The sequence below is a fragment of the Lissotriton vulgaris genome, unplaced genomic scaffold, assembly GCF_964263255.1.
Source record: "Lissotriton vulgaris unplaced genomic scaffold, aLisVul1.2 SCAFFOLD_922, whole genome shotgun sequence".
NCBI classification, from domain to species: Eukaryota; Metazoa; Chordata; class Amphibia; order Caudata; family Salamandridae; genus Lissotriton; species Lissotriton vulgaris.
The window spans coordinates 359,619-385,180 of NW_028254908.1; the positions used below are offsets into that span (position 1 = coordinate 359,619).

Below are 25,562 nucleotides of genomic sequence, written 5' to 3' on the forward strand. Positions count from 1 at the left end.
TTCTTTTGTTAGTTTGCGTAACAGGGAGAGCGCACATAAACTGAAATTTAATAATGACTTGGCTACAGCCGCTTTCAAGTGGCTGTAGCCAAATTACTAGTAAAATTCGGTTTATGTGCTCTCTGTTACGCAAATTAAAAACGGAAGATGGGGGGGGAGGGCGGTTAGAGAGATGCGTGCGAGAAAAGATGCCGGGAAACAGAAGGAAAGAGGGAGGAGGGTAGAAAGGAGGAGTCGAGGGAGACATGAGCGCCTGGAGCGGGGCGGCGAGGCAGACATGCACGAGGGGCACGGGAAGAGGAGACGAGGGGTCAGAGAGAAGTTAAAAGTAAAATTAGAGATAGGGTGAGGGTGGGAAGAGAGGGTGAGTGGGGGGAGGGCGAAGGAGACGTACACAGAGCACATAAGGTGTTCAAATGGGGGAGGCGATGTTGTTTAAAGGGGAAAACTGCCAATGAACGAGTTTGGAAACTAGGTTTTAATGTCTGATTGTGCTTAATAGCCTGTGATTGTGGACATATTGTTATACACACCAAAAATAAATATGACCTAAAGTGGAGCTACACTGCTAATTCTATTAGTGTATAGCTGCAAACACAGAGTGACAGGCGCCCTACTAGTGCTTAATTTGTAACAAAGTAAGTGCCAGTGTTGTGATCAGGCAGCAGCTTCGTACTCTATAATTCTTTTGCTAGTTTGCGTAACAGGGAGAGAGCACTTAAACTGAAATGTAATAATGGCTTGGCTACAGCCGCTTTCAAGACTTATCTGCTGCCTTAATGCCTTCTAGTATACTGATGCCAATATCCAAGTTTCGTTGTTGTTGGAATAGATGCAAGTTCAACAAGTGAATTAACAGGCAAGCTTCTGTGTTCTGCGACACGGCGGGAGGGGGCGGAGCGGGGAGAGGTGCGACACGGCAGGCAGGGGAGGAGAGTAGGAGGAGGAAGGGGGAGGAGAGTAGGAGGAGGAGGGGGGAGGAGAGGAGGGGAGGCACGGCCTAGCGGCCGTGCAACCAAGAAGTGAGGGGGCGGAGCTGGGGGAGGCTGTGAGAGAGAGAGTGGGCAAGGCAGGCGGCTGGGGGCATGTGCACGCGCTTTTAAGCTCAATGCGCATGCGCATTGAGCTTAAATTTCACGGGCACTGCAAGGAATCGCCACGATTCCTTGCAAGTTGGTTAAAGACTGTTTAAGCCCCCATAGTCTCGCAAGCTCGATGCGCATGCGCATCGAATAGCGAGACCTAAAAACAGTTCAGGGAGATTTTAGATCAACTTGAATACCACGGGGTGATTGAAACATGCACCTCGTCAATGAACAATCCTTTGTTTCCCTTCTCCAAACCAGACAATACATATTGTCTAGTTTTGGATTACATACATCTAATCTCTTGTTGCAAAACCTTTGCAGTACAAAATGCACACAGTACAGCATTAATGAATAACATTGTGCGTAAAAAATATGAAACCACATTAGATATTTCTAACGGTTTCTTCTGTTTCTCAATTATGGGGACACAGCGTCACTTCCCCCCAGGGATTCAAGAATAGTCCTGGGTTATTTTCAGCCAGGGTAACGGAGTTACTACAAACCTATGATGAAGGATTCTCATATGTCAATGACATCTGTCTAGCAGATGAGGACTTGGACAGGCACTTGAACAGGGTGAACACCATCATATTGGGCTTTGCCTCTGAAGGGTACAAATCCAATTTCAAAAAATCAAGAATTGCCCACCTTAACGTCCTTTTCATTGGGATATGAGCTTTCAAGTGAAAGCAAAAGCCTGGCAGCAAACTTTATAGAGAAATGTGCGCTGCTCCAACCTCCAAAAATGCTGAAAAACTTAGTCGATTCTAGTTTCCTAAACTTTGGAAGAACATACATTCTAAATTACGCAGAAAGGGTTAAACCTCTCTACAAATTAATCAAACCTGATTTCAAAACAGTTAATTGGACTCAATAACACACAGAAATTTTGCGTTCATTGCAAGCAGACATGTTAGCAACAAAACATTTACAAACACGCGTAAACGTACGCAACTTAGTGATCCGAATCATTCCAGGACAATGCGGATTCCCGTACTTAACTTTTAACGAAGGTGAAAAAGTAACAATAGCTTACAAATCACACTTGTACACACATGCAGAAATGAAATTCACTTCTACAGAAAAAATTCTGACAGCGATTCAAACTGCAGTAGCAAAAGAGAGAGCCCTCGCACAGGGTAAGCGCATAATGGTCGTTACTCCTTTACCTGCCTTAGAGGCAGTGACCAAAGCAAGCATTCCAAATGCAAAAGCTTTGCATCCGAGATGGATCCAATGGGTAATTCTCTTGCTGAAACAGACTTTGAATACGTTTTTGACCCATATTTGAAAACACAAGAGTTTCTACAATATGAACAGGAGTGTCCTCTGCCTACTGAAATTCTGCCTCTAGAGAATTATGAATGTATAATTTATACGGACGGATCAGCACAGCCCACTACGGGGGGTAAACAAGCGTATAGTGCTGCGTGCGCGATCGTTAAAGGTTGCTGGCGAGATGGCAAATTCCGACCTGTGGTCACTAAAACACAATCTCTAGGAGATTGTACAGCTCAGCGAGCTGAACTACAAGCATTCAAGATGGCGCTTGTAAATACTGATCGCGAATTCCCCACACTCACAGTGTGCGATTCCTATTACTGCGTTCAATCTTACAATGAATACTTGCAGAACTGGATTCAAAACGGTTTCAAAGATGCAAAAGGTGGCACAATTAAGCATAATTTGCTTTGGGAACAAGTAGTTCAGTTAGAACAAGAATGACAGCAGGCTCACGTGATACATACACTGAGTCATCAACGTGATGGCATTCACATGGCAGGGAATTCTTTGGCTGATGAAGCCGCGAAGGCAGCTGTGCAAACGGCTTCCATAGCTGCAATCACTCGCTCAAAAACAAAAATGGACGGCGAAATAATGCAAGCTGTCAATGCTTCAAGCAAATACAGTGGTAAAACATTACCAAAAGGCTTTCCACTGAAATACTCCTATATAATTGATGCAAACTCCGTTACTTTTGCTCGTATCCCTGGAGTGGGGGATAGAGTAATTCCAAACAGGAAAAATGGTTAATCTGGCCCACAGACACAAACACATGTCAAGATAGATTCCTGAACAAAAGCAAGGGTTTCAAATTCACTAGGCCAGATCCAAGTTATGTTCAGAGACCGCATCCAGGAATAGTAACAACATACAGTGTAGGGAAACTGTGCCTTGAGTGGCTGCAAAAATCTACACTAAAGGAAGTAAAACAACACTTATCTTTACTTAAAGATGTAGAGTAGCTTTGATACACAAAGCACATTTGGGAGAGGGTCTGATACATCAGGGATCTCTTATACGATATTAGAGTTAAGAGTTCTACTGGTGACCAGGAATGAATACTCACATTCATGTTTGTCATTGACTGCATAGGCTGCAATAGAGATCGCAGCACAGAACGCCGCCAGATACCTGACTATAGCATAGCCAGCCCAGTACAAACACCATCGTTGGACAGCATTAGACTTTCTACACGCAGACGTTCCTGTGGACAAATGCAATCCCACAAATATTAAGACAAGATTCATTTGGATGTGGCCTCATCGCTCGGCTGACGCCCGAACTGTTATAAAAGATTTGCGAGTCTTTATCGGCATATACGCAGTCGGCACGCTACATTCTGACCAGGGTCCTGCGTTTAGCTCTCGAGCTTACAAGGAGGCCATGGCCAATTTGGCCGTTCCATTGCGGTACTCTAGTCCATTCCATCCTGAGGGAAATTCGGTAGTAGAGAGAAAAAACCGGGACATAAACCAATCTATAACAGCTAGGGTATTTGGCTCGGGTGACGGGTGGGTCAAACAGCTAATAAGTGTCCATCGTAGTCTTAATCTGCCAAGAAGTTCTCTAGGGGGAATTACTCCATATGAAATCCTTTTTGGTACCAGAATGATTGTGTCGGACCTCGATTGTCACACTTCAGTGGTAGAACAAAAACCCTTTGATATCAAAGACCGTTTGGCTGTTTTGCAGGACTTAAATGAAATTTAAAAAAGCCAAAGTAATGTAATCCTGAAGCCAACGACCACATAAGAGAAAATGACCGTCCCAGCAAGGCCTGTCTGGATTCCAACGATTGGGGATCTAGTCAGAGAAAAGATCGCGGACAAGAAGGAATTTGGGCCTTCTTACAGACAACCATTACCTGTCCTAGCCATCCACCTATCAAGAACAGTGATACTTTCGCCCCTTGCTGGTAAAAAGAAGAGGTTCGTGTCCATCGACCTGGTCAAACCACATCATGTGGCCGATCATAAGCAGTAGGCCAAGTGGACTCCAAAGATGTAGCAGACGCCCGAATCTGGCTACTATCCAAGAGGCTCAAACTGAGAGACTCATCACCTTTGAAGAATCTGCAGTGCAAAATGAAGGACTATGCAACAAAGCAATGGAACTTGCACCTCTTGAGACCCAAAGAACAGTTTGTCAAGAAACGCCTGTCTACAATGAAATAGCATCTGACTATACAAATGTAACAAGTGATCAAGTGGTTCCAGCTATTTCAACAAATCCTGATGCAATCCCTACAATTGACAGGACTGCCTCTGGCTATATTCATTAACTTTGATACGTTTTCCGAGGATCTCCGCGAACCTGAAGCAACGCCAGCTAAAAGAACTTTCATAACCACAAGCAGCAGAACTTTCGCATCAACTGGAAAAGACTTATCTGGTTTCACCATGGACAGAACTTTGGATTGTGTTGGGTGTACTTTTTCTTCTACTTTGGTTGACTCTGGTAGTAACTTTGGTGTGAGAAGTTGGCCTGATATATGATGTTTCCAATTCTGGAACCACCTTGTATCAGTCCAAACAATCCCTTATGGTGTCTGGTTGTAAGTCAACCTTATTAGACAAGCTATCTTAAGGGTAGCATAGACTAAGCAGCCTTAAAGGCTTAACTCAAGAGGTCGTGTTAAGCGAGCTGTTTTACCAATCACAGCCCTGTAATATCAAATGAAAGGACACCACACAAGTATATATTATAAAAATATATGTATTTATTTCTAAATTAATCCCCAGTACTCTTTATGAGCAAAGGGGCACAAGCGTTAAATCAAAAGCACAGTATAACATACAAAGTTGCACAATTATGGATGAGGGCAGGTGGCCACTCAAACCATATATTAAAAAAGTGGTATAAGAGATACCAATCGAACAGTGGTTAAGCCTAGGGCCTTGGGAATCGCTGGGAGCAGTCGGGACAAGCAATGCTGAAGTCGGTAAAAGCCTGCGGGATTCGGGTGCAGCACTTAAAGTGCGGCTTGCACCAATGCAATGTCAATGGTGCGTAAAAGTTACACAAATAGAGTTTAAGGACACTTCCGCTGAACCTAGAGGAACCAAACTTTAGACACAGACCCTAGAGGTGTGTACCAGTGTGGGAACACCGGCGTTGCAATGTTACCTCACCCACAGGAAGCGGGTGCATAGGGTCGAAGTGGCGTCGGGTTTTGACACGCAGGCTCTTGGTGCTTGAAGCTGAAGATAATGCAGGCGATGTGAAGGAGAAGTGTCCGGTGTGATCCAAGGGCGGATCAGAGTAGAAAAGTACCTGAAAGCAGAGGGGACAGAGTCTGGGTCACTCAGCAGTGACCAGGGTGGAACCAGGACGGAACCAGGCAATGTCGGGCGCAATCAGGTGGTTGTCGAGGAGCTTCTCTCCGCTGTCACGTGGGCTCTGGGGCATCTGCGACGTCCAGGAGCGGGTCATGATCTGTCCCATGCAGGCTCTCACCGTCGGCGCAGTCGGCTTCAAGATTGGAGCAAACAACACTTGGTAAGAGCAATCCACGCAGGACCGGAAGATTGCTTCTCACTCGGACCAGGAGGGTCAGAGTGGGTGCTCCTTTTCAGAGGAGCTGGTGCAAGTCTGGAGCTACCAGAATCTCAAGTCGGTTTTAGGTTTTCGTCGGCACAGGGGCCACCAGCCAGCTGGCAAGTGACCAGGCCAACGCGTCGAGCCAAAGCAAGCAGAAGGGCCCCAAGCAGCACTCGTCGAGTGTAGAGGGGTGAGCTTCGGTGCAAGAGTGGCTCAGGGTTGGGGCTTCTCAAACCCCGGCGTACAGCTTCGAGGGTCACTCGTGGGCTGCACGGTCAGCGTCTCATGGTCTTTTCAAGATGGCGTGCCCCGCGCTTCCAGTCGCCTCCACGTGTCTCAGCTCTGCAGGGACTGTGGATCGGGCTGTAAGAAGGCAGGCAAGCTTGATCTCGTCGATCTCTGTCGCTCGAGTTCCGGCAGGAACTGCAACAAAGCAGACGTCGAGGTGCTGGATGGTGCCTGTTTGCACAGGGTGGTCACTCCTTGACCACAAGGGAGATTCTTCAGTCTTCTACGTTGAGTAGGATGTCGAAGGGTCCGGACTTTTGTTTCAAATGTTTCATCAGGATAATCTGAGTGCGTTGACACTGCTCCCATTCTTATACCAATCTAGGGGGCTGGATTACCTGCTAGGTCCCCTCCTATGGGTGGGACCCAGGAAGGGGGTGGATACCCCCCTTTCCTTTGATCCAGGCCGCGCTGGGACTGGGGCTGGTGTGCCCCAGAACCGGTTTGGCCGGATTATGCAAGGGGCAGCCTTGTGTTCCCCAGGCAGTGTCTGGTTTCTATCAAACCTCCCTGCTACAATCCACTATCTCCTGTCTGGGGTGGTGTAACACCGCCCTGTGACAGGAAACCCTTTGTCCAGGCCTCCTCTGCTAAGTTTCGTTCGGCAGCAGAAGGTCAGACTTGTGTCTGTGGCAGAAGCATCCATTTTGTGGATCTGAGGCTCTTTTAAAAATCAACCGCGTTTTAGCAAAGTAACATGTCGTCTCTCTCTAGAGGGGTGGAATGCTACCCCCGTCGCCAGGACTGGCGAGGGGGTAGTATTCCAACTCGTATGACACCTTACACGACATGTTTTGATAAAGCCAAACCAAAGTTACTGTATAACCGCGAGGATTATAAGGCACTTAATAGTATATGGTATGGCATTATCCCGGAACAGCTTAGGGAATTGTTCCCGACAGCTGCAGACAGGCTCAGCTCATGCCAGAGCTCCATCTCACATTAAACCACGCACTCTGCCTTCAGGATTGATAAGGCCTTCCATAGGAGTGGCTCACAGGTTTATATGTGTCCAGATAGGTTTAGATATAGGCATACTATACCTAAGCAAGGGGTGATTACACCACCTTGCCCCAACTGAGTGATCAGCCAGTTGTGTCAATTTTAGATAGCCAGCCAGGGGTGGCAAAAGATATGCTGCAGCCCCTGGTAGGCCTTGGATGCACCTATGCCCTGGGCACCTATAGTGCTCTGTACAGGGGCTGATAAGGTGACCCAAGCCAATCTAGTTTTGCACCTAGGGTACATGAAATCCATTTTACAGAGATAGCAGCTAGCCTGGGGCCCTGATTAGCAGGGAGCCAGGCCAACTAAGTCGAAAACCAGCTAAACACAAGGCAAAAAATCTGGGGTAACCATAGTCAGGTAGCCACCTTCCTACATTTGGGAATACTGATAAATGGAAGATATGTTAAAAAGGACACAGCAAGTAAGAACATCAACTTACTACTCAAGCCACACAATTCATCTCCTCATGAACAAAGAGACTTGTCATCAGTGAACATCCCAGCCGTTCCTATACCTGGTGGTATAGCTTGGGACAGAAATGATTGACATTTTTGGCCCGGCAGAGCTGTTGAAGATTCTACACCAATTCAAGATTTCCTTGAGTGACTTTTTTATCTAGTAACTTTTCTGATGATTGGGACTTCGAGACTGTTAGTAATATGATGTCAGACTTAGAAATGTCTGCTAAATTTACAAATCATGAATACTTAGAAGGTTCATCAGATTATGAACAAATGTATTGTTATAATCACTATGGTCATCATTTCTTGCACAATTCTGCAACCTCTAGAAATGTACTAAAATATAACCAATGGGAACATTGTCCTACTCCGCCAAAGTGTAGCTCAAAAACATTTTATGGAAAATTTCCTTCGATTCAGCCTTCAATGTTTCAAATCCAGAATCGTTTTACTTTAAAAATGTAAACAAGACAGGAGTGAAAAGTATGTTGACAAATACCAAGCAAATTTATTCTGCGGCCTTTTAAGCTCCGCTGTCTTCACTAGGTTTTGACTTTTGGAAAGACCACATTGAGACAAAAACTGTCTGGGGCACAAAAGATTGGCAAGTGCAGGCTATAGAAGCTTTGTTTCGCGCCTGCATCATCCCAGAACAAATAATGTTTTTGAATGACACTGTCCAACAGACATCTTGTCTTGGGTTAGCCAAGATAAAAGATTTAAACAAACCGTCCATACCGACACTTACACCTGATAGTAACAACATTACAGAGGGGGTGGTCGACGTACATACTATTTTGCATCACAACCGAACAGATCCAGATTGGAAAAAATGGTTAATCTGGCCCACAGACACAAACACATGTCAAGATAGATTCCTGAACAAAAGCCAGGGTTTCAAATTCACTAGGCCAGATCCATGTTATGTTCAGAGACAGCATCCAGCAGTAGTAACAAAATACAGTGTAGGGAAACTGTGCCTTGAGTGGCTGCAAAAATCGACACTAAAGAAAGTAAAACAACACTTATCTTTACTTAAAGATGGCACTGATCTGAGGGACTTCTTGCAAGGACCTACTAAACCGCGTCGTAAACGTTTTATATACGCCGGTATCTATGCCTTGTATAATGAAGCATGGAAGATTACGCAAGCAGAGACTGCAGAACAAATACGAGAAATTGATCGTATTAATTTAGAGAAATCTCTCTCTGTAGTTGACAGTTGGTTAACGACTCTGTCGTCCAGGATATATTCTTTAGACATAATGGAACAGGACTTGGTCATGTTGCAACATGGTCAGTCGCAATTACGTTCTATAATGCTATTAGGCTGGACGTTACAAAACCTACGTTCAGGCTATGTGCCTTGGTGTCTAATTAACACCACATCACTGTTTTCAGAATTCAATCTCACTGATCAACAGATCACACTGGCACAGAGGGGAGCAGACTATACGGTGCTGAGCAATGAAAAACTGGAAAGATTGCCATTAACTGTCTCTGAAAAGCCAGCGACGGAATGGATAATACACGGTACAATCACTCTGCCTGTTACAATTTTCCATTTTCAATATTGCTTAAAACATATACCAGCAGGCATATATTAAAGGTTGGGTAAAGAATACATCAAAACATCCTGGGATTTACCATACACACACAGATGTTGGAGTGGGGGGGAAAGAAGTGTTTCTTTGTGGTAGAAATTGTGAAAACACACTAAGCGGTTCTCTCCTTTGTCAGGGTATTAATTTACACGGGGCCTGCAATGGTTCCTCGAACAACTTATCCTGCCACCTGCACCAGCTGCAGTGATTGATCCAATTTTTGGACAACTTTCTAATGGAAGTTACCTCATATTAGATGATCACAGCTGTTGTGGCATGTTGCCAGGTTTACCCTATCTCGTACCTGTGTCAGCCAGGGTCACTTGCTGTATGCAAGTATTGTTTCCAAAAACCAATTCAGGCCGGGAGTCGCAGTTATGGCCTTCACCGAACATCTCTTCAATACCAATTGATACTTTAAGCAGAATGAAAGCCATTCTTTTACAGAAAACTGTGCCACTGATCTCGGCCAAAGAGACGTATGGTCTGCAAGTCGCAAGGACTTCTGCAGAGATACATGCCCTTTTATCCACATATTGCCCTGTACATTTCTCAGAAATGTTAAGTCGTATCTTAAACATGTCTGATACGAGTGGTATTGAACATGTATTTAAGACAGTTTTTTCGAGACTGTTAGCACCTTTTCAAGCAGTCCTAGGCATATTTCCAAACTTCGTGCACAATTAGTTTGGCGGACTGCCTCTCGTTTTGGGACTCGCCACAGGGATACTATTTTTGCTTCTATTGCTCCGATATGGCACGCCAAATCACCAGCGATACCCAGTTCACCATGGAGAATACTCTTCTGGCGATGAAGTGTCGTGAGCGCATCGTCCAAATTTTGGGATTAACTTGTTTAAGAGAATTAAATACCACATGGTTTCTATCATTCAGACCAATCTGGCAATATTTCATCTTACCTGTTCTGCGCTGCTTGCTATGTAGAGAAGAATGCGTGCTAGACCTCTCTCTGACACTCCCATCAGTCATGCCAACGGATGTGACGGTTCATGCACTCTGTTGTCCCCAGCGGCTACTGATTCTGATGACAGCATTCATTGAGATCTCACAGATGCAAAATGCTGACGGTGAGGTACGAGAAGCGACAGGCGCACAGGTACCATCTAATTTGAACATTGCTAATGCGACCAATGCTGACAACGATGCTTCACATCTATGTGCGGTTAATCTTCTTAACGAGGTAATCCAACTTTCACCTATAATGGTTGACAAATTCTTTACAGACTTAGAAGATTTGATGTTTTCTCCCAACAATAACACTGACTTTTGATTTTGGCACGCAGTGTTCGAGGAGACTCTGAATTCGACCTTCATTTTTTCAAAACAAAGTCCTGACTTTGAAACTCTTTTTCCTATGATTAATTTTTGTTTTCAAAATTTGTATTTTTTCATTTATTGGCAAAAAGTAATTTGCTTAAAGTAGAACTATTCATAGAGAACTAGAATTCTTTGAAAAACTTCCAAGAGACAATATTTGACCTTGTCCACATTCAAACAGTTTATTGAAATGTTCTCGACTTTTTCTTCTGTATTTAAGAGCCATTTCATAAATGTATTTTCGTGATTCATTCGGATAGCATTTCAAATGTCAAACTTTATGCGTTGAATGAAACATTGCTTTTAATGCGTACAGCACAAATGCTCTTTTCATGTACAACCAGTACCAATGCATTTTTATGTATTTTGGGTGGGTATTAACACATCATGTTTAGATATGTTTTATGTGTTTAGAACTTAGTAATATCGTACATAAGAAAGTGGAATGGGTGTTGTGTGGCGTTTTAGGTTCTGAGTGAATTTTCCCGATTCATGCCCTTAAATAGGTAAAATTCACATTGCACTAATATAGGCATAGAAATCAAGCCCTTATTTAGGCAAAGTCCATGCTACCCAAATACAGGCATGGCTACTTCCAAACGTCACAACGATTTCTTGGAAAATCAGCTTAAGCAGTCAGGGACTTCCCCTTGCTTGAATATTGATTTCTCCAAGAACTCAGTTAGTTTTACAATGAGCAACTATTCCCAAGGGGTTCATTATGGCGTTCTCATGCCCGACTTTACGTCAAACTATGGCATTCCTAAACACCTTCAAGGTATAAATATACCTTCACTTGCTATAGCAAACTACAGTGGTTCTGAGCAGTCTGCAGACCTACTTGCTCGCTACAGCAAGTGCCGAAGGAAGCCGACTCTCCAGCTGACGCACTGATCAGGAAGCTGCCCTGCTCTGCTGAGAAATCCATCTCCAGGGTTTCCGGCTCCTCTTGCGGGGTGTTGGGAAATCGAGTCCCGAGATTGAGATACCAGACCTCCTTCATTCTCACTAAGGTATGGAGCTGATTAGAACCTAGAGAAACTTTTGCTAGATTCTTGGCAAAGAAAAATAAAACCTCTGCTACACAATACTTACTTCTTCCCGCGTACTAGACTTATGTTAGGTACATTGGGGTAGGTGTATTTTTGAAGCACCAGTTGAGGATTTTAGTCTGTATATTTATGTATGTATTTTTATATGGCTTAGAAACCATACAATGCTCTTACAGTATTATTTAATCATACTGTTCTTGCTGTTCACATTATACTTTGCAGTCTGCAAAGCGATTGTATCAGTTCACTTCTGTTGCTTGAGAAAAAAGACTGTTCAATAAACCTTTTTATTGAAAACGCCTGTCTCTCTATTTCTCTACAACTCTTTAGAAACGAAGCATGCACGATTGACTGAGTGAAATACTTATCTATTGTTTCTGCGACTCTGAGAGATATATTCTTATTCTTGGGAAACAAAGTTGTCATGTTTATGCGGTTGTCAGAAACTAATCCCTTCTTGTGAATTCGAGAAAGTTTCTAGTGGCCTTTGAGCTAGCTGGCACTCACAATTAAGTTTAGTATATTCGATAGAGACCTAGTGGACCTCAGTCTTACGTCAAATCTATAGGATATATTATTCCAATGCGCAGAACCTATTGGGAATATAGGAACTACACTACAAGACGGCCCCTGGCTGTCTGAAGTCACAGTAGGCGTGTGCGGAGGACTGTCTTGGGCCGTCTGAACCGCGCACACGTGGAATTCTTCAGCACCACGGGGGAATTCTGGCCGCAGCGAAGTGGTTAAAAAAAGCCTACGAAAGAGCAGGCACTATACAAACCTCTATCATCTCAGAAGCCAAGCAAGCAGTATCCTATAAAAGCAGAAGAGGGAGGAAAGAAAGAGAGAGGGAGACCCACATAGAGACTCTGCATCTTAACATACAGTGACCGGGATTGTTCTGTTGGAGAGACGGTTGCATAGAGAGAAAGAGTGTGTTTGTTTCCTGACAGTGTTTGTTTACAGTTATGTTTCTGCTCTTAGTCATACAGAGAGCCCAAAACATTAGGAGAAAGAGAGCAAAGCAAACAAAGTAGGATGTGTGTATGTGTACGTGTGCGTGCGTGTGTTTATAGTAACAGGGGATACTCCCAGGTACCATTGAGATCATAAGTGTTTTAGAAAGAGAAGGAGATAGGCAGAGACACTCAAAGTCAGACAGAGGTAGAAACAGTCAGAGAGAAATAGGGTGATATAGACAGACAGATAAATAGTGATAGTGTGTGACACTTTTGGAATACCCATAGAGCTGTCCTCATATTGTGTGTGTGTATTAATACAAGCAAAATGCTGTCCTGCAAGAGCTCCTGGGAATTCAGTATTTTATTTCTAATAACAGTGTGTTTGTGCTGTTCCTTTTCAGATCCTGTAATCTGAGTGTTCTGGAAATGATTTGTGTGTCCTTCCAGGTGTAGGATGGTGAAGCTTCAGGGTCCAGAGCAGGAGGTGAAGAAAAGAAAAGAAAAAGGTGCAAATATTGAAATTGAAATTGCGAAAATTCAGAAACCGAAAGAAGAGATAAAAAAATATAAAGGTAAATAGACTTGAGCTGAGTTTAATTATGTTTTGTAACCCACACTGAGACCTTGAGCGGCTGGCACGTCTACAACTATGGGCCGACAGATGCTAATTTCACCCCACACAGATCTGTGATAAGACCCCTTCCGAAACCACTTGCTGTGGCCCAGAACAGGAGTAAACTAAAATGAGGGTCAATTCAGGGCAGAGCATGTTCATGGACACGATGAAACTACAGTGTGTCTGATCTGTGAGCCTGTATGTGCCGTAGTAGAGTTTGCTCACTGGGAGGCGCTGCATAGCGTGAACTCCCAATCAGAAAAGTCCTGGTCTGTGTATGCAGCCTCCTATACATGCTGTCCTGGGAGGGTTTCTGCAGCCTTAGACCCTGTGTGTCTGATCCTGGAACCTTGCATATGCCTCAGTAAAGCCCTCTCACTTTGAGGCACTGCCTGCATAGCGTGAACTTCTAATCAAAACCATTCCTGCTCTACCCTATGTACTACATTTTGCTTTGTAGTGCAGTATAATCTCGAGTGCAGTGCATTTTTTAGTGCATTGTGAAGTTTGATATGTTGTCTAGTACAGTGGGTGTGTTTAACTGTGGACAGTATGCAGTCTGGTGCAGGGTACTGTTTAGGACAGTCTAGTACTGTGTTTGCTGTCTAAGATGATGTGCTCTTTAATGCATGCTGATACTGTGTGCTCTGTTGTGGTTTTTGTTCTAGTACAGTGCGCTATCTGTTGTTCCTGTGGACAGATATGCGCCATATTTGGCAGGTGCTCTGCGTAGTCCGCTCAGGTCCAGTATTCCACATTTCTTGCAGATCCGTTGAAGAGTAAACAAGAAAAAGGTTTAGGGGAGGATCTAAAAAATAATGCTTTCCTATTCCAACTCCTATTGGAAATGTAGCTTTTTCCTACTGCCTAAACCACTGAACCCATTTACTCCAAATGTGGCATTATACCAGAACATTACTCGCAAATTGTGCTTTTGTTTGTTTGGTGCAATTTTTTGTTGTTGTAGCGTAAGAGATAATAGATGTTAGAAATTGGGTTTCTGGTAGGCAGAGGTATGCACCCTGTCCAAGTTGGAACAACAATCCTAATCAGGGTAAGTAAGCTACACACTAAAAGTTAACCTGTGCTCATCTCTGGCAGCTAGGCACAGAGCAGTCAGGCTAAACTAAGAAGTTAATGTGTAAAGTGTTTGTGCACACACACATAGTAATATAAACCAAACAACGAAAAGCAAGTAATCACAAGTCGAGTTATGAATTTTTAAAGATTAAACAGTTCTGTAGTGCTTGGAAGCAGATAGCGCCAAGTGGGGCTATCTGGTCACGATTGACAAAAGCAAATCCTACAATTCAGGCTGACCACGGTGGGAGTCCCCGACCTCTCATTTCAACGTTAGGCTAATTAAGGGCACAGTCTGCAATAGCCCTGCTCACCACCTTAGTAGCTTGGCACGAGCAGCCAGGCTTATCTCCAAGGCAAGAGTGTACAATATGTGCAACCACACTCACAGTAACCCAATGATGTCACCACAAATGTACTCCACACGAGTTTTGATAAAATTAGTATAATCTTTATGTAAGAAGTTATACGATATGACCACAAGATACAAAACCAACATATAAGAATGGGTAGTGTTCCTTCCGGTGGGTTGGTAGGTTCTAATCTCAACCACCGCTTCTAACCAACAGTTAAGCTCACTTCTAATTGTTTCGAAAAGGTTAGGCAAGTCATATTGCTAGAATCACACACATTGCAAAAGAAAACAAATTCTGCAATGCGTAACGATATTCTACTGTACTGTGCAATAGAGAAACAATGCCATACGTAGCGCCACAATCATGAAATTTGCAATAGAAAGAATAATGCAATGCGTATCATTACAAGCACGCCCTGTGCAAGGAAGAAACAAAGCAATGCGTCACACTACAATCATGTACTGTGCAATGAAGAAATAATGCCCTGCGCCACGTTATAATCAGATAATGTGCGATGAACAAATAATGCAATGCACCATGTTACAATCATGTACTCTGCAAGGGAAAAATAACACAGTGCGAAGTGCACCTAGCATGTAGTTTGTCAGGCACAAATAAGGTCCAGCGTAATTCGATAGTTCGTTAGCAGCACTAATGCAAAGTGTAATAAAACAGTTTAGGTGCTCCGTTAACAATGCCCCCAATATGGAACAATGATGACACAAAAGTACCGCTTCTCACTCCGTCCCCAGTACTGCCCGTCCTTGGGCCAGCACGGGCCTAGATCCGAGCAGAAGCAACAGGCTCGTGCGGATGACAGAAGCGAGAGGCCGAGAGAGTGTCGCTCCGGGCCTGCACCCCACCCCAGGTGGTGATCCACGTTACCGGGGGGGCGACCCCACTCTCCTCCAGAAAATTGGGCCTTGATCCAGAACTCCGTCCAGGGGTACGGCAAGCTTGGGCCGGCGGCTCTGCTCCTCTGGGGCTACCGGTCCAGCCTGCTGTTGTTTCACTCCGAGGGCCCAATGACCTGGCCCTCCTTCCGGCCGAACACCGAGACCCGACCTCAGCACTGTGGAGACTTACCTCGAATTCGGTGCACACCCTACTCAGTCACCTCTGGTTGCACCTCGAGACTCGCCTCTTCTCTGGTCCTCACGATGACCCGGCGCTCTTCACCAACGCCTTTTCTTGCACCTCGCATGCACCCTGCGTGTCGGAGTCTCACCTCTTCTCCCGATGCACAAGATGACCAGGCGCTCCTCACCGACGCCTCTGCTTGCACCTCGACATGCACCCTGCGCGTCCGAGACTCACTTCTTCACTCTGTGCACACCACGACCACATGCTCTTCACCAATGCCTTGGCTGCACCACGACACGCACCCTGCGCGTCCAAGTCTCACCTCTTCTCCCAGTGCACACGATGACCAGGTGCTCTTCACCAACGCTCTGGCTGCACCACGACATGCACTCTGCACGTCCGAGTCTCACCTCTTCTCCCAGTGCACACGATGACCAGGCGATCTTCACCAACGACCTGGCTGCACCACGACACGCACCCTGCGCGTCCAAGTCTCACCTCTTCTCCCAGTGCACACGATGACCAGGCGCTCTTCACCAACGCTCTGGCTGCACCACGACATGCACTCTGCACGTCCGAGTCTCGCCTCATCTCCCCGTGCACACAACGACCAGGCACTCCTCAACAACGCCTTGGCCTGCACCGCGACACGCACCTTGCGCGTCAGAGACTCTGGTTAATCATGTGTGCCCACAATCACAAGGTGCAACTTCTGAGGGTCTCAAGCTGCAAAGCCAGCGCACACAGCATTGCTTGGGACTTCTCCAGAAACGTTTATGTTCCTGTGTTTCCAAACAGGGACCCAGCTCACCTCGGGCCCTTGGGGTAACAAGACACAGCACAAAGCACAGTCTTCTTCAAGCAGGGGGATCCAGCGCCTCAAAGCACAGTCCCAACAGCCTCCCCCTTGGTTAGAACAGCAAACTGCAGACCAGCCCCAGATTACAAAGCAAGAGTTGGTCTTTCCACAGCAGTCTCTTCAGTTGCTCCTTCTTTAGCAGAGGTTCCTCTTGGCCACAGAATGGGTCCAAGCCTTTTCAGTCTCAATCCATTTCTGTTTCATTCCAACGTTCAGGGGTTTCAGCTCTCATAGTTATACCCCTTAATGTCTGAAGTTCGTTTCTGCTCAGGGGTCCCTGACCCCTCCCTAAATCAGTTCTGGGTGTCTCCCTCCCAGTGCCACCTTTTATTAGGTCTCGCCTTGGCGAATGCAGCGCATGGCCGCTGCTCGCCTTGGCGAGACTTATTGTTGTGGCTTTACTGTGCGAAGGGAGACAAATCATGTTCGCGCACGGACAGCCGATGTGCGCGCGCATGGCATCTCCTTTCTGCCGTCTCCTCTGAAGGGGGACAGGAGATGTGCACTCCCTAAACATGCACATCTCCTGTCCCCGTGTAGGGTTTACATAGCGCTCGCATCTCGCGCTTTCACTTTCTCTTTCCACGGCGACAACTTGTTTTGTTTATAGTGGACTGAGAAGCTTGCAACTGTAATCAGAAGGAGCCGTGCCTAAGTGAGTTAACAATACGAGATACTCATGTGTTTACCATGGACAAACACGTGTGTGTGCCTTTTATTCAACTGCAGCAGCAGCGTAACCTCAATTCATGTCTCCTTGTAACTCTGCTGCACACCAGCTTCGCTCTACAAACTGACGAGGAAGCCGCAAGGCTACACTTATTCAAAGAAAGGGATATTTGGACTTTTTTTACCTAGCACTTGTTTTTTTTAACTTTTCGCCTAAACAAGACTATAAGAAAGGGTGGGCTGTTTTGATCATGCCTTTGGAGGACAGAGACAAGAACTTTACATTCTCCCCTACTGGAAAGCGTCACAAGAACAAACACACAGAAGGATGTCAGTCCGGACCCACGTAGGGTCAGAGAGAGGTTGGAGGGGGTCACAGAAAGGTCAGAGGGTGGTTACAGACAGGTCAGAGCAGGGTCAATGGTCTACTGTAAAAACTGCGGAGGAATTTTCGGTATAGCTTATCTGACGCTTATGGACAAGCGTGTCACACTTACCTACGCATTTTTCGAAAAAAGCTCTCTTTTATTTATTTAAATTTTATTTAAAACATTTATAAAGCGCAGCTATCACCTTGGCGCTGAGAGTTTGGCAGCTGCAGATGTAGGTGAAATTAAGCCAGGCTTAAAACTTCAAACTCCTATGGAAGACATTAAAATGACGCTTCTTACTTAGTCTAGAGCCCCTCAAAGTTCAGGACTCATAAAAAACAACACAGCTTCTCTGCACAACTGTGTCTTCTTTCAATATGCGGGTGGGGGGTGAGTGTGTGTGTGTGTATAAGTTGAATGACATGACCACTCCCAAACATCTTCAGACATATCCTCCGAGCATCACCTATCTCAGAGGGGAGCCTTGGAGTGGACACAGCTGCTAGTGAACATTGCTGCTGAATTCCAACATTGTTTACAGCACATCCCGCATGTCCAAGGCCATTTACAAAGTAGAACCACACACACTCCCAAACCTGCTGGATTTTTGTGCAGTGGTTTTAGTACAGCACCCAGTAATCCTTCAGTGTCTAGGCATTAGAGATTATGTACCAGTACCTCCCCAACCAAGAGTTAGGAGTTGGTCTGCAAAAGTAGAATGTATTTCCAAAAGTAGCTACACCCACAAAAGAGGAGTAGTTTACACGAGTAACAACGCACCCGATTCACAAAATAAAATAGGATGGAAACTGCAAGGTAATGGGGATCTATACTACAGGCCTAAATGAAGGCAAAGCGGGGGGTGGTCGTGGCAGGCAATGCATATGAAGCTACAAAGGGGGAACTTTTCAATCAAAAAGACCACTGCAAGAGAAACAGTAGAAAAGTTAGTTTATTCTACTCTTAAAAGTGGACTTTTGAAATGGGTTAGGAAATCATCTTTTAGAAAAGAAACAAAATAATCCAAAGTAGTTTCTTTAGACATGTGGAGCTTTGGACTTCCAGAGGTACCTCTTGGAAACAAGCCAAACAAGCATTTGCAATGCAACAGGTCTCGCATTTACGCAAATATGAGCTATTGGCATTGTAAATGATAATGCCTTTTATTTATGTTTTCGTTTTTGAAACATAAATAAAAAGCATTGTCATTTACAATGCCAATAGTTTAAACTTGCGTAAATGCGAGACCTATCGCATTGCAAATGCTTGTCTTCATACTGGGGGTGTGGATCCTTAATCACTCAGCAGGAGATGGGTCAATTGGTTTATAGCAGCAGAAAAGGCCTTTTCACCTCCCGGGCTACTTCCCCCCCCCCCCCTCCCCCCCCTACTCTCCAGATGCTGGGCAGCCTGGTGTCATCTCCACCCCTCCCTTGGTCAAGACCTCTACCAGCTCCTCTCACCTTCCAGATCCAGACAGTCAATCCTCATTTCAGCAGAAACGCACAGAAATGCTTAACGCACAAAACTCAGCCACTTTGTAAAAGAGTGGTTTATGAACACACAGTGACAAAACCACCTTCATGGAAAGATGGGTTATAACTCTGAGTTCATACATACTAAACTTCATCTCTCCATTTTCAACTTATAGGAAACTAGGCTACCAAACACAATGCCCAGCCTCCCCCATTATGTCCTATGGGCAGGATGGCCTTTCAGCAATGAAAAACGAAATGGAGTGTTTTTCACTGTCAGGACATAGCACACACCTTAGTATATGTCCTGCCTTTTACCTACACTGCACCCTACCCAGGGATTGCCCGAGACCTACCAAAGGGGTGCCAATGTGTATGCAAAAGGGAAAGGCAGGCCTGACAAGTGGGTGCTCTTGTCATGATAACATGCTAACTTAGCAAATTGCTCGCAGGCCCTACACTGCAGGCCTGAGTTCCCTTCTCCGCACGCCCTTGCATTACCAGCCCTGGCACACACAGTGCACATCACTAGGGACTTTACTAGTAAGGCAAACATACCAATCATGGCCAACCAATCGCCATTAAACTTTACGTAGGGGAAAACTTGTCAGGGGCTGCTCTAGGCACTTGTACTTTGAGACTGATCAGCATTGGCAAAGTACCCTAAGCATCCAAATTGGCAACTCTATCAGGAAAACGGTCTAGGAGGAAAGCAAAAGGTTTAGGGAACGTTAGCCAAAAAGGCCAAGTCCTACACTGCTCTATTGATTACAAGGGTTCAAGGTCCCAGAGCTATAACGTCCTGTCAAAGGGGACTCGATGTAGTACCTTCCCTACTACTGTCTCCCATGTCTGCCGTGTGTGCTGTACCAGGCAGAGAACTGGCATGTCGGATCGGCCACCCCTCATCAATAGGCACGCCAGTGTATCCTCCCCAATCATGCCCCATAGCAACCTCTTTTCCCAATTATCAGTTTCCGTCAGCCTCAGCCATCAGGCTGCATGCTTTGTGCGCTGCAAAATAGTAAAGTTGCATGTCTGGGAGCGCCAAACCTCCATCCTCCATGTCTCATTTTAGGACCGACGAGGCTACCCAGCTGCGCTTCCCCATCGATGCCAGAGAGATCAGCAACTGTCAAGTTGTCCATCTTATCTATACCGGCCCGTCCCATAACCAACAAGGGTAGCGTCCTCCAGAACTCAATCGACCCGGTCAGGCCCCCTAACACTCTATCCACATTCAGGCACCTATGCGCAGCCATCGTGCGCATGACCATCAGCCCCAGTTAACAAAAACTCTCACCCTCCCATCGGAGCACAAGTTTGGGCAACTGTTCAGGTGACACCACAGCTAGTCTCCCTGGAGGAAATATTACGGTCTTCCCAACATTGACCCATAGGCCGAAAATAGGCCGGAAATGTGATTAAAATCTGCCATATGCAGCATCAGTAGGGGCATCGATTCTGCAGGCTGTTTGACATAAATCAGCGGATCATCTGCACATGATGATTCTGCTCTCCTATCCGTATTCCCCATGGCTCCAACTCACTGCGCAGCAGAATTGCCATTGGCTCCACTGCCAGGGCGAATAGTATTGGCGAAAGGGGACAGCCCTGTCGGGTGCCCCTCTCAACAGCGCATGCCTCCGAGATTCCCCCCGCACCGTGATCCAGGCCATGAGATTTGTATAAAGTAGTCACACCCGGTCTCGAACGACTGGGCCAGAGCCCATCCCTCGCAGCACTGCCACAAGATAGCTCCAATTAACAGTATCAAAGGCCTTCTCTAGGTCAGTCGGTACAAATGATATGTCTTGGTCTACTACCGTAGTCTCATGCAGTATGTGAGTTAGTTGACAACGGTTAAAGACCGTGCTGCATGCCGGCATGAAATCATTCATCTTCATGAACCAGGTCCCACATCACCTCCTGCAAGCGTGTCTCTAGTAATTTGCAGAGGACCTTAACATCGGAGTTGGTCATGGTGAGTGGGCCTTATGAGGAGGGGTCCTCTGGGTCCCCCCCAGTTTTAGCATTAGGCATTTGATGCCCTCACACATGGTAGTGGTCAGCATCCTATGCTTCTGTGCCAACAAGAAAACCTCCAGGAGTTTCTCTGTGGTCGTTGTGGAGTAGGCATGCAGGAATTCAGCGGGGAAGTCATCGCTCCCAGGGGCTATCGTGTTATTCAGCACTTGCAGGGCAGTTCTTAGCTCTTCCAGTGTTAGGCCCTCCTCTAGATTGTTCGCCCCATCAGGCGAGAGATGCAGCAGGTTTGTCCCCGCAAGGAACTCCTCTGCCATATCTGCTCGGTCATCCTCTCTGGTGTGATATTTGCCCGGAAAGTGTCTGTCACAAGGACCCTCAGAATTTCCTTCCGGCTCGTCACATACAGTCTGTGTGATGTTCGTAAATGCAGTAAGTATGGGATCTCCAGTTCGGTTTCAGTATCCAGGCCAGGGGCGGATCTTATTTACCGTCTTCCCTATGCAGGCGCTGTTGGTAAAGCTGTGCCTGTCAAGGGATTCCTACAACTCTGACAGGGATCGCTAGGCATACAGAATCTCACTGTGCATGACCGCCGACCCTGCCTCATCCCCCTGAAGAACTGCCAGTTGTCGTTCTGGGCCCTAATATCCGGTTGTCTCTGGACTCTGCATGTGGTCCATTCTTCGAACCCCAGGATCACTCGGTAGCTCTGGGAGCAGTTTTGCCCAGTTGTGCTGTCAGTAATTGTGAAGTGTGGTTGCCAGTGTCTTCCTGCTAGCCGGGTCCGTTGGGAGCTCGGGACGCCAGCACCGAACGGCATGCACCTCCCCATCTCCCCACCCCTTCACTGCAACCGGAGCAGCACCGGTGCATGATCCAAGAGTAATCTTCCCAGATGGGCAACCATCCATAGCTTCTCTGGGGCTATGCCTGCTATCAGCAGTCAGTCCAGTTGGCTACATGTATTGTGTGGGATGACATGTAAACTCCCTCGACGGAGGGTGGGGTTGCACCAGCTACCCAGAAATCCTATGTTTTGCATGACCAGGGTGAGGGACTCTTAACCTGTGGGGCTTTGTACCCAGCCGTAGTGGGTGCTGGTCCCTATCCCCATCTAGGATGCAGTTGAAGTCTCCCGCCTAGACTTTATGCTACCCTCGAGCAGAGCCTCTATTGTCCCATAGAATTTCCCATTATCAATGTTCGGGCCATAGGCGTTCAAGATGGTAATGTCTTTGCCATGCAGCGTACCCTGAAGAACCATATAGCATACTTCCATATCCGCCTCACTATGCACATGGTGAAATGGAACCCCTGAAGCAACAGCCCTCCTAGCATATGATGAGTAGATCTCTTTAAAAAGCTGCACTCTTCCCCTTTTAGCTAACTTTTAGACTTCATTGCCCATCGGATGCAAACAGGCTAGCTGTGCCCGGTTGGTCCGGAGGTATGGATGGACTCCATATCTTGTTGTGTAACCCTTCAGCCCACTGACATTCTAGTTAATAATATTGGTACAGTCAACCATAAGATGGCTTTAACCTCCACCCAGATCCCAATCGTCCACCCCCAGGGGGGTGGAAGTACACCTGCGCCACACAGAGAGGACTTTGCAGCCTGCACACACATTGCAACTATAAAACCAATCCCAATAGGAACCAGGGGGCTGAATCAAAAACAGTCAATCCCTCACCTCCCCCCCTGAACAAACCACTACGTAACAAAACTGTGTGTTTGCCCATTCTGTGTCTTGCGGTCAGGACCTACAGCCTAAACCAAAACATACCCTCTGTCTCTGCCGGTCTCCACCCGACACCAAAAACCCCAGTCAGTCAGACCTCTGGATGCCCAGCTGGGGTGTCACTTGGCTCAGTGTCCATCGTTGGGGTACATGCAGCACCTGGGGAGCTCAGCCAGAGGCGGCCTGTGCCATGTTGCCACGATCCTGGCGGAGTCTCGACTCTCACAGGCCCCTCCGAGCTCGAGTCACACTCTCCAGTCCAAACGATTCGGTGCTGCCCCGCTGTGTGTACCTTCTCCAGGAGCCTCTTTTTTCCTGTGGCACCTTGTTCCACCTCTCCAACCTTCTCCAGGCGTCTTTGGCCGTGTCGTAAAAATGTGATTTACCTTCCAAAATCATTTTCAGTCTGGCAGGGTACAAGAGCATATATTGGAAACCAATGGCCCTCAAATTCCTCTTTGCCTCATAGAAGGATTTGCGGTGGGCCTGCACTTTTTGAGTATAGTCGAGGAAGATGGAGATTTTATGATTCTCATAATGACAATTATCTGTTACAAGGACCGCCCGGTGTAGACCGTCCCGGTCACTGTAGTTGAGGATTCGTGCTATGATAGCACGCGGTAGGGCCCCTTGTTCACAGCAGGGAGTTGAGCTTGTTGGCCCACTCAACTTCAAAAAATGTAGTCAGACCAGTTGTTTTCATTGTGTCAGGGATCCAGGTCTCCACAAACTGCTCCGCTACACTCCCCTCATCTCGCTGGGGGAACCCAAGCAGGCGGATGTTGTTTCGGCTTGATCTCCCCTTTGCGTCCGTAGCCCAAGCCTCCAGAGTCTCCGTCTTCGATGTGAGGATGGCCACTTGTTTCTTGAGTGTTGTCACCTCCGACTGGAGCTCGATGATAGAGCCCTCTGCAGTATGAACCTTGTCTGACATAATTTGCAGATCTGTGCATAGGAGAGTCACCTCTATGGATACAGATTCTATCTTCCCTTCTGATGCCAGTCTGGATCCCTGGATGGCCACCAGGATGTCCTCCAGGGGTGACGTCTGCGCCGTGTCGCACGCCCCAATGCTGTATTTGTCATTGGGAGATGGCCTTGGGGTGGTATATTTCTCAATAGTGTTCCACTGGGGGGATACAGGGGGCCTCTCCTTCCCCATGAAGAAAGATGACGATGAGCTCCCTAGTCAGAATGCAACAGCAAGAACGTCCACCGTTCTCCGAGATTGATGTCCCCTCCCTTTCCTGCATCCCTTTGGGCCAGGCCCTCTTCACACTGTCCAGTGAGCACTGGGTTATCTTTGGCCACCCTTCTTGACGTTGCTGCTTTTGAAGGCCCTCCGTTTCGACAGGGCCTTTTTGTCGGTAAGCCCCACCTCCCACACTCCATCCGGGCTTGCAGCCCCCTCACGGTCATCTCTGCCGGGCCAGGGTGCATCAGTGTTTCCTGGCCGGCTGTAGGGAAATGCAAGGCCATTGCACCCAAGTCAGGCACTCCAGTCTCAGGGAAGGCTTTGCCCTGCGAGCCCCCGCTCCTGTGGTGACCTGATGTAGATGAAAAGAAGGGGGGAGGAGGGGGGGTGGGGGGGGGGGTGTCCACTCACTCGCACATGAGGCCCTACGCCACTCAGCACCGCTTCGCAGCACGGGCCACGACTGCCCCGCCCAGCCCGGCCCAAGCGAAGGGGGACGCCTCGGACCACGTGATGCCCCCAGCAGCCAGTCCACCACTCCTTCCGGTGACTATCAGGGGCAGGATGAAATGCAGTAGGAGTGGGGGGGCACGAGACCGCGCAGGCCACAGGCATCCAGGCCCTTCTCCTTCCACCTCAGGAAGCAGCCAGTATTCAGGAAATCTAGGCCCAGGTGGCCCTCCACGGTCTATATGCACACGGAGCCCGTCAAACTCCCCGGGGCCCCCAGGATCTGGTCTGCTCAAATCGCCCCAGGGGGCACACCAGATCAAACGGCGGTAGGGGCCTTGATTCAGTAACAGCCATGTTTAAAGGGCTTCTGGAGTGGGTGGTACAATGAGCAATGCAGGCCCACTAGGTTATTTGATTTATAGGCCCTGGGCACACAGAGTGCACTGTACTAGGGACTTATAAGTAAATCATATATGCCAATTGTGAATAAAATAATTGTTGTCATGTTTTAGGTAATTACCACATGCACCTTAGCACTGATCAACAGTGGTATAGTATCCTAAGTCCTAAATCCAGCAAAAACTAAGGCAGCACTGCAGTCAAAAACAGGAGGTCAGAAAGCAAAAAGTCAGGGGAAACATGCCAAGGATGCCAGGTCTAACACTAAGTTAAAAACTTTTCCGATCTTGTTTGAAAGGGTTAAATAATTTGTATTATTTAGCCATTTAGTATTGTCACATTTCCATTTTTCTTAAAATGCGATTGGCTCTGGAAGCCACCATTTTATAAAGCAGACACCTCTATTTTATGAAGGCCTCATTTCATGTTTGACTGGTGATTTTACATACAGAAATGGGGGTTCACTGAGGCATGTGAGCATGATCCCCGTCATTGATTCAGTGACACTCCAGTAAAGTCAAGGGCACAGTGACCTATCCGGAGTCATTCGCTTTGTTAACTCCTAGCCATTCACTCCGGGGCACACCGAGGGACCTGAAAATGCTCAAAGTCACTGACTCGATGATGGAAGCAATGGCAGCGTATCACATC

The 25,562-nt window shown here is 46.7% G+C and overlaps 1 protein-coding gene across 1 annotated transcript in view; it reads left to right on the forward strand.

The window, feature by feature from the left end:
- Window positions 1-25,562, forward strand: part of LOC147659375 (E3 ubiquitin-protein ligase TRIM11-like) — a 134,184-nt gene that overhangs the window by 82,548 nt on the left and 26,074 nt on the right. Inside the window, exon 5 of the mRNA XM_086951791.1 lies at window positions 13,073-13,197. Within this exon, the coding sequence (XP_086807917.1) occupies window positions 13,073-13,197 (125 nt within the window). The remainder of the gene's footprint in view (window positions 1-13,072; window positions 13,198-25,562) is intronic.